This window comes from Gavialis gangeticus, unplaced genomic scaffold (assembly GCF_001723915.1).
Source record: "Gavialis gangeticus isolate Ggan-Ray unplaced genomic scaffold, GavGan_comp1, whole genome shotgun sequence".
In the NCBI taxonomy this organism is placed as follows: domain Eukaryota; kingdom Metazoa; phylum Chordata; order Crocodylia; family Gavialidae; genus Gavialis; species Gavialis gangeticus.
This window is the reverse complement of record NW_017729017.1, coordinates 6,240,328-6,252,688: the sequence shown is the minus strand read 5'-3', so window position 1 is coordinate 6,252,688 and position 12,361 is coordinate 6,240,328. Positions and strand designations below refer to the sequence as shown.

Below are 12,361 nucleotides of genomic sequence, written 5' to 3'. Positions count from 1 at the left end.
AGGCAGCACCTCCCAGATCCAACTCTTCCCCAAGCCCGCATGGGAAGCAGTGCCCGGTGGGCTTCCAGTGCACAGGCTTGGGGAAGAGTTGGATCTGGCAGGTGCTGCCTGCAAGCTGGGGCAGCACCCACACAGCTAGCACCGCATCCAGGTGGCCCTGGGGGGGCACCGCCACTGCAGAGGGAAGGACCGGGCCCCGCCCCCCACAGCTCAGAGGCTGCACAGCCTGGTGGCAGATCACGCAGGCAGGCACACGGATAGGCTCCACTGGGGGGGAGGGGGAAAATGTGGCTGGGAGCCTGATCCCCTTCCTTCCTCCTCCCCCCAACCCCTCCATGGAGCCTGCCTTTCCCGCAGCTGAGATGTGAGCTGCTGGTGGGCACTGTGCTGTCCCTCTACAGCAGTGGTGCCCCCTGGGTGGCATCCACCTGCTAGCAGCCCACCCAGAAGGCCCTGTGGGGTTCTGCTGCTACAGAGGGAAAGACCAGGGCCCCGCCACAGTTCAGGGGCCGCTTGGCCCACCAGCAGCTCACCCCCTTCACCACCCCCTCCCCCGTGGGAGAGGCAGGCAGGCTCTGTGGGCTGGGGGGGAAAAGGAGATCGGGTCCCTCATTATAGTGTCGGAAGCCTCTAAATTGAAACAGTGGGCTTTTAATAGTTGCAATTAAAAACCCACCATTGCAATTTAGGGGACTAAACACCCATCACATGTACAACTGGCCTACCTGTACCCTGCCTTCTGCCTAACTCCAGATTAACATGGCTAACTACCTCTCCTTGCACATGAAATTTCAGTTTGGTTTTGCTAAAATTAAAGAGAAAGCTAGCTCCCAAAATACATAATGTCAGAGTTGGGCAATCAGGGCAGCAGGGTGCCAACTCCAGGAATGGGAAGTGGGGTGAAGGAGGCAAAGACATAGCAGCTGCTGCTGTAGCTGTACAATTACAGCTGCCACCATGCTACCAGTATAAGTCACTGCTGCTTCCATCACACCTGCCCTGGATACCTGGCTGACTTGTTATGCCTGTGCATCAGACATTTAAGGAGAGACTCTAGTCCCAGAAAATAGCAGATTCTTTTAAATATTAAATTCAGCACCAATCCTCCCTAAAAAAGTTTCATAGTGTTAAAATCCTTTTAAATCTTGGTACTCTCGTCTACCACATGGGGACAGTAAAAGCAAAATACAGCATCTGCCAGGGCTTATAAAATTTAGGAGAGCAATCAGGTATTAGATAAAAGTATCAAAAAGCTCTGCTGAAGCACACGATCTATACAAATGCTGGGTGAGCCAGGTTAAACTGACAGTTCCTCCTGTGGGCATGCACTGTACTTGGTGCAGGGGCGGCCAGGCAGACTAGCATGAGGTATCTGACAAAGTGAAACTACCATTAAATCCTCCTACAACCAGTTAAAGGTTTTTATTATTAAAACATGGTCTAAGATGCAACTAGGTTAACACAATCTTGAAAATCATACTTCAGTCTGATAAAATAACCATCTGTTGTTGGAACAGTTAAATTATGATTACATTAGCCAAGATCTCTATGTACATGCATGTCTTACAAAGCCTTGCTTTATCAGATTTCAGTAGTAAAAATAAGAGCAATCATGCATCAGGTTTTGAAAAACGGATTAATGAAGCTAGCACACACAAAGTAGTTTGAGTTCACCTCTTCTGTAAAGAACACTACAAAAAGCAGTGACCACTGGAGCCATGCAACACCCTCAAAGAGAGGAAAGCATTGAAACCTTAGGGGATATGAAAAATGGTGTCCAAAAAGGTAGCATCGCATTCAGAAGTTTTAATGTAAATTCTTCCTACTTCAAAACCTGGATTAGCCAGACTCTGAGGCAAGAAACAGATATGGCAAGAGAATAAAAAAATCCATAACAGTGAAGGATTTTAAGTTGTGCAATTCTGGAATAAAGAAAGTCAAAGAGAAATGAACTTCTTTCAAAGACAGCTACATCACTCCTGGATCTACAGACATTATCTACTTACCTTTGACCAGCAACTACTGCAGCACTTGCTTCAAGTTCTGCAAGAAAGAGACACATGCTAGGAGTCATGTATCTGGATGGTATGTCACTACCATGCTGATTTTCAAACTACACTTGATGGAAAATGTTGAATCATAACAAGAAAATACACATGCATATTGTATTTTATGAAGCCCAGTCTATTTTGAAATATTCTCAGCGCTATATGCAGTACATTTTTCTGACTGAGCTAATGAGACACCTCATACTAAATAAATACAACCCTCTAATCTCATATTTTGCCTCCCCTAAAAAAGGGAAGCCCAGCTTGTTGGGTAACTTCTCTCCTCTGCGAATGACAATTAGTCCTCTCACAATAAAACCATCCTATTCAAATGAAAAGCTGAACTATCAGATCAATGATCCATCTATGTCGATATTTTATCAATGGAATACTGAGCCAGCACTAGCTGCTTCACAGAAAGGCTTAAGAAATCCTGCAGAAGGCAGTGGTAAAATAGCCTACCTGTCAAGATTTTTTCCCCCGTCTGAACCTTCCTTTGGGTGGGTAACTGACTTCAGCACTTGTAGTCCCTTTCAAAGCTCTTGTGGATTTCCAAACCCCACCCCTGCCTTAAAAACCACAAGTCTGGATAATCTTAAACATAACATTTATCCAGGAATTTCACCTTAACGATACTTTGTGGCAACAAGCTCCACTCTTACTGGGATGTCTTCCACCCTCTCTCCCCCCCAACTTGGAATTTGATGCATTCAGTTCAACTAAAATAACCTTGTTCTTGCATTAAAGTGAAGAGAATTTCCCAGCCAACCTTCTCTATATCATTCTTTTTTGTATACCTTTATCATATCCCCTATTGTCTCCTCTCTGGTAAACAGTCTATTTTTCAATATATAAAAAGGTTTTATAAGTCTCTATTATTTTACATTGCTGAATTCCCTCTTTCTGCTAATTTTTTTGTCAGATGAGACCCATATCTAAGAAGAGAATGTAGTTTGTTAACAGAGGAGCATTATAATTTATACATTATTTATTCTCATATCATTTATAATTTGTATATCAGTATTTTCCATTTCAACTTAAATATCCTAAAATTGTGCTTGCTTTTTTTGTTGCCACTGTTGGACAAAATGTAAAAACACGTTTTCCCTTTAAGAACAGCCATTTCTGCTAAGTACCATTTAGTGCAAAAGCCTAGTGTCTCGTGTACTCAAAAAATAACAGCTAGAAAAGGAAAAATAAAAGCACTAAAATGTAAGGACCAAGTTATGGGATACATATTCTTATTACTGAGCCAATTAAGTGCAATTATTCTAACTGCTCTGTGTAAAACCCATCTGACGCACAGTAATGGAAGAGTGAAACAGACTGAATGTATAGTCATTTTGATCAAGATTTTTTTTTCTTGTATGCTGAATTCTAGCTACCGGAATACTATCCAGTTGTAAATCTTAGAATGATAGGTATCTAGCTTTAAGCTAACACCCTATGACCAACACATCAGAATCAACATGATGAATATAACCTTGGAAGAAAGTAATTTCAGTTGTGTTTGTTTAAATGGATTGTTTTAAGTCAATGCACTCCTTTTCAAGTCCTATTTCTAATTACACTGACCCGGCAGAGAAGGGAACAGCAGAGCTGCGCAGAGAAGCTGCCTGCCACTGGGAGCTCTGCGCTGCTTTGGCAACGCACCCCCTGCACACACAGCTGCAGCAGAGGCAATGGTGTGGGGTTATACTCGTCAAAGTGCAGGTCTCCCCTGCCCCTTAGGAGTATATACAGTGGCAGGGAGCCAGCCCTGCCCCCCTGGACAAGCCGCCTGCAGCCCCCTCTCACTCCCTGCTGGCGTCCTGCAGCCCCAGGCCCCAAACCCCATGCATTGCCCGGCTGGGCAGCAGCCCCAGTCCCAGCCCTGCCCTACTCCTTCCTCCCTCCTTCTCTAAGGGGGCGCAATTCCCCTCTCCCCATCTAATTACCTGTGGGAGCTGCTTTCCAGGCTGCCTGGGGCCATGTGCATATACATGCACATGGTGTCCCCTGCCTGACCACCCTTCTCCCGCTCCTTCCCAGCCTCCTGCAGGCTGGAACTCTGCCAGCCTGTAGAGAGCTCATCCCAAAACTGCAAAATCCGCTGGCTTCTCCAGTAAAATGAGAAATCCACATTTGCATCTGGGAAAACAGTAATGTCTGTAGTTTACTGCGTTTTTCTGTGGGAAACAGAAAACCCACATTGCTGCTTAACATTTAAGCACACCAATAGATTTTCAGTGGTGCTCAATGACTATTCAGCACCCTTACCAAATAATTAAGGTATCTAAAGGGGAACTGAGATAGTCTGAAAAATCTATCCTTGATAGCTCTCAACACTCAACTATAGGTGATCTTGCAGATATAAAGATGCCACCATTAAAATAAATGAAAAAGGGTGTCAGTTTCTTAACAGCACTTTGAAAATCTCAGCCTACACTCAAAAAAGCAAGAACTGTTCATATGAATAAACATTAGGGCAAAAATATTTCAATGGCAGAAGTCAGCCAAACTATTTCACTTATTTTTAAACTGTTCCAATTCACAGGATGAGAACTATCTATTTCCAGAATGCACACAATCAACATGATGCAATGACTTCTTAGATGCACAAATTAAAATTTATGTGCACTTCCACAGGTGTATCCTCATTTTCCAAAACAAAAGTTTACCTGTTCTTTGAACAGCACTTTCTGATGTTGTAACTGGAGTTTCCTTCTGGGTTAAATGTTGAGATGATGCTAAAATAAGAAGTGCAGAAAAATTCAGAACTAATTAATTTTTTTGTTCAAAGTAAATTACAAGAATTTTTTGCTTTGTACAATCAGCTAAGAGTAAATAGCCCTGCAGTTTCTTCTGATTGATTGCATCATATATGCACATATACATCCATATACACTTCCCCTCTCCCCTCCCCCACACTTTTTATTTTTGGTACCCCCTCCCCAAAGTCTGATTTCTAAGGTAAGGGGAACTCCTTCATTAAACTGTATCTTTTTCATATGAAATACTGGTTAAATTAGATCTTGAGAGATTAAAGAGAAATTTGATTTTAGCTAGAGTTTTAAGCTCTAGCATTGGAGTCTTTAAACACTGACACTAAGGAAAGACTAATTAACATCTGGAAAATCTCTGTTAATAACACAAGACATCTACAATTTTATTAAGCTGCACAAGTTCAAAACTTGAGACACCCATGAAAATCTCTAGCAAAAACAAAGGAAGACTTTAATGTAAACTTCCTTATTGTACCAAGTTAAAAATAAAAAAGGATGCAATAGACCTTGCTAAGAAAGGCACCTTGCTGGGATTTATAGATTATAATAAATCAAAAAGGAAGTATCCAGTAAAATAAACTGTGCTAGACCCTTAAAGACCCATTATATTGCATATGTTTCAGGAAAAAACAAAAAACTGAAAAAAACCTCAGGTCTCTCCCTCTAATTACACTCCAAGTGTGGTGCAGCTTTGTGTTTTTCTTTCCACAAGTCCACAAAATTTAAAGTAGCACAAAATGTGCAACTACTTAACTCTACCTTAGCTGCTGTCATCTCAGCTTGTTGCTGTGGAGTTGAGGGAAAGGGGGGCTGGAGAAGAGGGCAAGAAGGCAGAGTATTCAGAGGTTTTCAACTTTAAAAGCTTTTTTACCTATGAAGAATTCGTTTCATTTTCAAAATTAATGGTACTTTTCATAGAACTTTTATTAAAAATTTTCAGCCATCTCAGTATTTCACAGGTAAACATCTCTATATCATGTAATGTAACATGCTGGGCTGGGGAAGGCCCATAGACTGGCCCCACAGCACTGATCTGGCTTGCAGAACCAGAAGGTTGAGCACCACCAATGTAAGGGGTCTGGCAGTGGGAATACTGGATTGGCCCAGCAGTGCCAAGCTTGAGCATGGCTGTGACACCCTACCTGAAAATCACTCATCTAGAAGCACTGAGGGGGAAAAAAAAAGAATTTATGGAGAACAGAAAGAGGACTCCTCTTCCTCTGCAGTCAGATAAAGACTTTTATACTAAAAAAAAGAAAAAAGCAAACAAAAAAACAACCACCTTGTAGCTAGCCTCAAACTAAAGCAATCTAATTCCATACCCTAAATGTTGAAGCTGGACATAAAACATAAAGTGTTGGAGGTCATGCTCCACCACAGTAAGTGTCATTCCATACACTCCATTTTATGATATATAAACTTCTGCCTTTGTACATATTCTGCCATATGTCCATTGAGATTCCTCTCTTCAGTATTTTTCATGTATCTAATATAAAAAGTAGCAGCAAAGTCACTTTGAAAGTAATGGCACGTTCTTTGCCACTCATTTTTACAGTAAAATTGTGACTTTATTTTCAGTAACAGCTTTTTCTAACTACTAGAACAGATTTTCTCATGTAAGCTTGAAGTAAACATTTCTATTTCATAGCAGAACACTATTACAGTTTACTGTAAGAAGCGTGCCTGTTAACTGTGGCCCCATTTTGGAAGGGGGTGGGGGACGACAAATGGCAAAGTTCCAATTGCCTTCCATAGCTCCAGGATTTACCCTAAGATGAAACGTATTTCAGGGAACCGACTTTGGGCATTGTTTTATTTCCGTTTCACACAAGAAATGGCAGCAACATTGTGTTCAAGTCATAATAATAGTTCAGAACATTGTTTTAAAAAGATATCTTAGATTAAGGCAGGGATGGGCAAAATGGTGGATCTAGCCAGCAGTGAGACTCCACTTCCCAGCAGCCCCTGCCCACATACCTGTGGCTGGTTTCCATGGAGACCCCAGCAGTGGCAGGGCTGTGACAGCACGGTGCCAGGTTCCCATGGAGATCAGCGTCAGCAGCACTGGTACAGTACAAAGCTGGATGGGGAGCTGCTCTGGGGTTGGGATCTTGCAGTGGTGACCGCATGGTCTGAAGTTGGGGCAGCTTCTATCTGAGGCATGCAGGCAGTGGATCTCAGTTCTGCCCCGGCTCCAGACCATGCTGTCACCGCTGCAAGATCCCAGTCCCAGAGCAGCTCCCTGCCCAGCTGTGCGCCTTGCCAGCACTGCTAGGGCAGGTCTCCATGGAAACTACAGCCCCATGCCATCACGACCCCACCACTGCTGGGGTCTCCATGGAAACTAGCCACAGCAATGTGGGCAAGGGCTGCTGGGAAATAGGGTCTACCACGGGCCCAATCCAGCCCACAGGCCAGACTCTGTCCACCTGTGGGTTAAGGTAGTCTATATACTCATAATAATTTACTTTTAATGATATATTGCATTTTCTCTCTCTGAAAGATTAATATTTTTTAAAATTTCTCTATGATCTGTTTTTACTTAAAAAAAAACTGCCACAGAATGATGGTAGTCAGCCGTTTCCCCAAAAAGGTTAACAATATTAGAATGCAAACGCTGTGTTCCTTCTCACTTGCCCCAATTAAGTTTTCATCTTCATATGCTTCTTTGGTACCAAATTTTACTTCTTTATATTTAAAAAGTTACAAAAAAAGCCCATAAAAACACACCACTCATATGCTGTGGCAACATTGAAATAAAAAAAGCAGTTTGCTTCTTTGACAGAAATTGTATGCACTCGTTTTGTCATTTTAGCTACAACGAATATGTATTTTCTTCCTACTTCTGAGCCTTAAGTGAAATCACTCATGGTATCAAATACGCTGCACATAAAGTCTTCCATCTTAAGCTTTTTGCTGCACAACAGGATTAAAGGGAAGAAAAAAAAATTCTGAATACCCAAAATACCTAAAAAAGTGAAAAAAATTATTAAGAACCTAGAGAGACTTTCAGAAAAATCAAACAAGCCACAAAAAATGTTATATTACGTTAAAAATTCACAAGTATAGCTATACTATTTGGGTGCTATAAAAACACCACTCTAGAAGCGACAAATGGATTACATTACCTTCCAATTAAGTGTTAAGTTTTGTGCTAAATTCAAATACAGGTTTTATGTGCCAGTGGAATTTCTGACACACAAGGGTAAGAAGCAGGTGGAAGAACAGTACCATGCAAAGTACGTACCTATATTTTGTAGTAGCTCCTGATGTACTCCTGCTTTTTCCTCCACTAAGCCAATCCCAATTTGCTCAGCTGGTAAACCACTGTGGTTATTATTAGTGCTTGGGGCTGTGGGTGGAAGCTCTTGGATTGCTGGAGTGGTTACAACCGACAGTACATTTGTGGGAGGAGTGTTGCTTGATAAACTTGAAGATACAGAAGCAGAAACAGTAGCAGCAGTGCTTACACTCAGACTGCCAGGCCCAGAAGTGCTCTGTTTTATAAGACTGGGTACTGGAGGTGTCACTGTTTTATTGTCTACCTCTACAGGCAATTGCTCTGTCCCCAGACTGTTAGGGACCGACATTTCTAGCCCCTGGCCATCGGCTTCTCCATCCAAAACATACTGTTCCTCCCCTTTTTCAAGAGAGCCTATAACTTTTTTACATGCTTTGGTCAGCAAAAATTGACCAATCTTGTCCACCTTTCCCTTTCCCTTACTAGACGAAACTGGACTTCGCCTGTTTCCAGAAGATCCTGGACTACTTGTGAGAAGAGGTGAAACCACAGGTCCACACTGCGTTGTTGTTACAGAGCACTGGTCAGTTGATATATTAGCTTGAGAGGTAGCCTCCTCTAAGCTAAAGTCTTTGACTTGTTGAATAGGGGGATGTGAAGGAACATTCAAAGATGCTGTAGATGGGGGAGAAGGAAGCTGAATAGGAGTTGCCAGTGGATTAAGAACCAGTGACCTACTTGTTGGAATATTTGGGACAGAACTATTAGATGACGTACTAGGAGGAGCAGGCCCAGAGGAAAACTTTATGTTCTGTGGTATATGCAAGGGACCAACAACTGCAACTGACTGAGGCATTAAGCTAGAGTTAGTGCTCATGGAGGCTGCTGGTATTGTACTTGGTTGAGATCCTTTCATAACCTGAATTATTGAGGATGAGTTTATAAAAACTGGTGTAATGAACTGTGGTCGGGTATTAGACTGAACTGCTGACTGTCCCTCAGAAACCATAACTTTGTTACCTACATTAGGCATTGTGACAACGGTAGACACTAATGTAGGTTGTAAATGAGATGGTAATGGTGTTGATGTGTTAGCAGAAGATGTAATGGGGTTTGAAGTTACAAAAACTGTTATCTGGTTGGGTGGTAAAGGAGTGGATATAGAAGAGGAGCTAACAGGCCGTTGTAATACTGGAGGAACAGTCTGAGTAACATTTGAATTAATCTCTCCGAGTTCTTGGTGCACTTGGTTTGAACAGCCTTCATTATTCTGAGACAAGCTTACGGAATTAGCAGGTTCTTTGCTTGAAGAGGAATCCTGTAGTGGAGGAATGACAGCTATCTTCTTTAGTTCTTCCCCAGAGGTCACCATTGGTGGCATTTCAAGACTGGTGAGCCCAGGAGGCTTTATAGTTACATTAGGAGCACCAGAATTATCAAGAAGTTGGCTTAATGAAGTTGGTGCCTCTCTCATAGCTGAAGATACCATTGTCTTGCTTTCCTCCAAGCTGGGAAGCTTGCTGGTATCTAAAGATTGTCCATCTTTTTTTGGTTCTTCAGGAACCATCATTTTGATTTCTTGGCTAGGAATGCCTTTCAGTTCAACATTAGGCTGGTCTTTACTACCTTGGACAACCTGTGTATTCTGACATTCATTGTCTTGAGAAACATTAAGGCTCTCTTTGCTGTCCTCAGGAATGCCAGTCACCAAAGGTACAGAAACTGCAGGATTCTGGTTGTTCAGCATATTATTATTTGGAAAAGTTGTAGTTATAGGTGCTGGCAAAGAAGTTGGACCAACCATCATATTTCTTTGCAATTCCAGGTTCTGTAAGAGCGCTGGGTTCTGCTGAGTTACAAGGGCTAGTTTAGCTGCTTTTGAATTTTGTCTGCCAGGACTCGGTGTGGTTTTCCTACTGGATCCAGGACTAGACCTTCTGCTATTGCTTGGACTTGCTCGCTTTGTCCCTGCAGTGTTGGCTTGCTTTCCTGAATTGACAGCCACACTATCCAACTTATGCGACTGTGGAGCAGAAAAACTAGACTGATTGTTAATTGAAAGATTTGATGGGGCTTGCCCGATGGCCTTCAGAGTAGTTGGATTAAGACCCTGCTGATCGAATCCTCTATTAAGGTTAGGTCTAGGAGGTAAAGGAATATTAATCTGGGGAGGGAAGAGACCAGCAATAGAAGCATTAAGTCTCTCTGGAGATAAGCTTATTTCTGAAGGTTCTGTGCTAGGTGGACGGTTATTAGGAGTCTGAGGATAGTATGGTCTTGGGCTTGCTCTGTTTGGGGTTTTGGGCCTTGAAGTTTGAGATGGGGCAGCAACATTTGGGAAATGGTGTGTAAGAGAGCCAGGTAGAGAATTAGACTGCTGCTGAGGACTTGCACCTTGTGGATTTGAAAGTGGAGAGGGTCCAGGTTTTGGACCTGTCATCATGAGCTGATTTTGTGAAACTACTAAATGAGATGTCATATTATTTTGAGTTCCTGATACTGGAGAGACTTCAACACCATTTCCTTCTGGAAGTGAGGGTACAGATGAAACCTCTCCCAGAGGTGAAGTGGAAGGATTCTGTATATTATCTTGATAAACCACCTTTCTTGCATTATTTCCTAGAGAAGGATTGCCTGCCAAAGGCATTCTTTGCTTATCAGGGGATGGAGGCACTGATCCAGGACCCTGTAAGCTAACCATTACTGGCATGTTGCCACTTTGCTGCATTGGCATTCTTTGGGTCTCTGGATTTAGAGGGCCTCTAGGTGGATGAACACCTTGTGGCACAGGAAGCCTGACTGACTTGGGATCCTGCTGCATCATAAGCATCATCATCATTTGTTGCTGCTGGGTCTGAGCCTGTGCCTGTGGTGGTGGTGGTTGCTGCTGCTGTTGCTGCTGTTGTTGTGCATGTTGCATAATTTGAGACGGTATCTGCTGAAGAGGTCTTTGTTCAACTGGCTGAGATGGATAACCTGAAATGAGAAATAAAATTAAATTATGTGCTTTCTTAGAAACTTCAGACAAAGCAAAAAATGCAACAGAAACACAAGTGAATTCCTGGGCTGCAGCCTCCAGCACAAGAGCCATTTAATAATACAAAAAAATTAAAAGCAAAAAAACCAAACAAACAAGATATCATCGAAGTTGTAAAGAGGCATATATCTGACGACTTAATATACAGCTAATGTTCAGGACCTTGACTTGTAGGAGGCAGGTATTATTACATCTACTCTTAGCTACCCTTCTGTCTGACAAACAAATCTTTGCAGCTGTCTTTATAGCTTTCTTTCCCCACTTACGAATTCAGAGTTGAAATGCAATATGTGCATATGTGTATACATGTGTACGCTCATTTGCATGAACACATATGTATGCACAGATATGGACACATTGGAGGGGACAAAACTTAAATAGCAGCTGGGGTGCTTTGAGGAACAAGTCCATGGTTAAGATGTGACAGCTTCTGTGGTATCCTGCAAAACCCTGTAACATGCAACAGAAACACCAAAAACAGCATTGTGAACTTAGAACATAGCATAGTTAAATATCTGAAACGTCCTCCAAGGACTTTAGACTCAATCCCTCTACCACAGGCAGAGGGTTTTCCATCTGTAATTTATATTACTTAAGAATACTTCTCAGTACAGTAAAATTAGGAAATACTTAATATTTTCAAAGCATCTCTAATAATCTGACAGTCCTAATGTTAGCACTCTTGGAATGGGAAAAAGTAGAAAAACGTGCATCAGTAACGTATTTAAAAGTTGGCAAGAAAAACAGATAACTTCTACATATAGGTAAAGAAATGTGTCTTTAAAAAGAAGTATTGTCTGAATCAATGTCCTTTGAGACAAACAGGCCAAGTATTAAAACACAGACAAGGGCCAAGAAAAAAATACTAGTAGAACAAATCCTAAAATTACCTGTAAACCACAGACAATTTCTTGCTTTACAGTACAAAGAAACCAGAGTAGCAGATGCCAAAATACAGAATAAAACAGAGGTCCCAACTCAAACTAAGCACTAGTAGTTCACTGCAAGCAACACGAGGAACAAATTAAAATGTTCAAATGGGGGCACGTCACAGGATATTAACATACTAGCACTAGATTAGCCCAATCTGAGCACTGTAAATTAAAGATTTAGGCATATCAACAGCCTCTACACACCTTCTATGCTTTTTTCTTTTGATCCACAGTTTGTATAAATTAATGCACTAGCGCTCTGCATTGCAACATAGGCTTAAGAATCTATCACTTGTGACAAACCAAAGTCAAAGCAACTCTCTTTCAGACACCTTTTG

General features: G+C 41.9%; 1 protein-coding gene across 5 annotated transcripts in view; it reads right to left on the bottom strand.

Annotated features, from left to right (window-relative positions):
- Positions 1–12,361, bottom strand: part of NCOA6 (nuclear receptor coactivator 6) — a 107,687-nt gene that overhangs the window by 34,802 nt on the left and 60,524 nt on the right. For all 5 annotated transcript variants that reach the window (XM_019513073.1, XM_019513069.1, XM_019513071.1 and 2 more), the window contains 3 exons: positions 8,061–11,030; positions 4,709–4,777; positions 2,007–2,043 (listed from right to left, as the gene is read on the bottom strand). In XM_019513073.1, the coding sequence (XP_019368618.1) occupies positions 2,007–2,043; positions 4,709–4,777; positions 8,061–11,030 (3,076 nt within the window). The remainder of the gene's footprint in view (positions 1–2,006; positions 2,044–4,708; positions 4,778–8,060; positions 11,031–12,361) is intronic.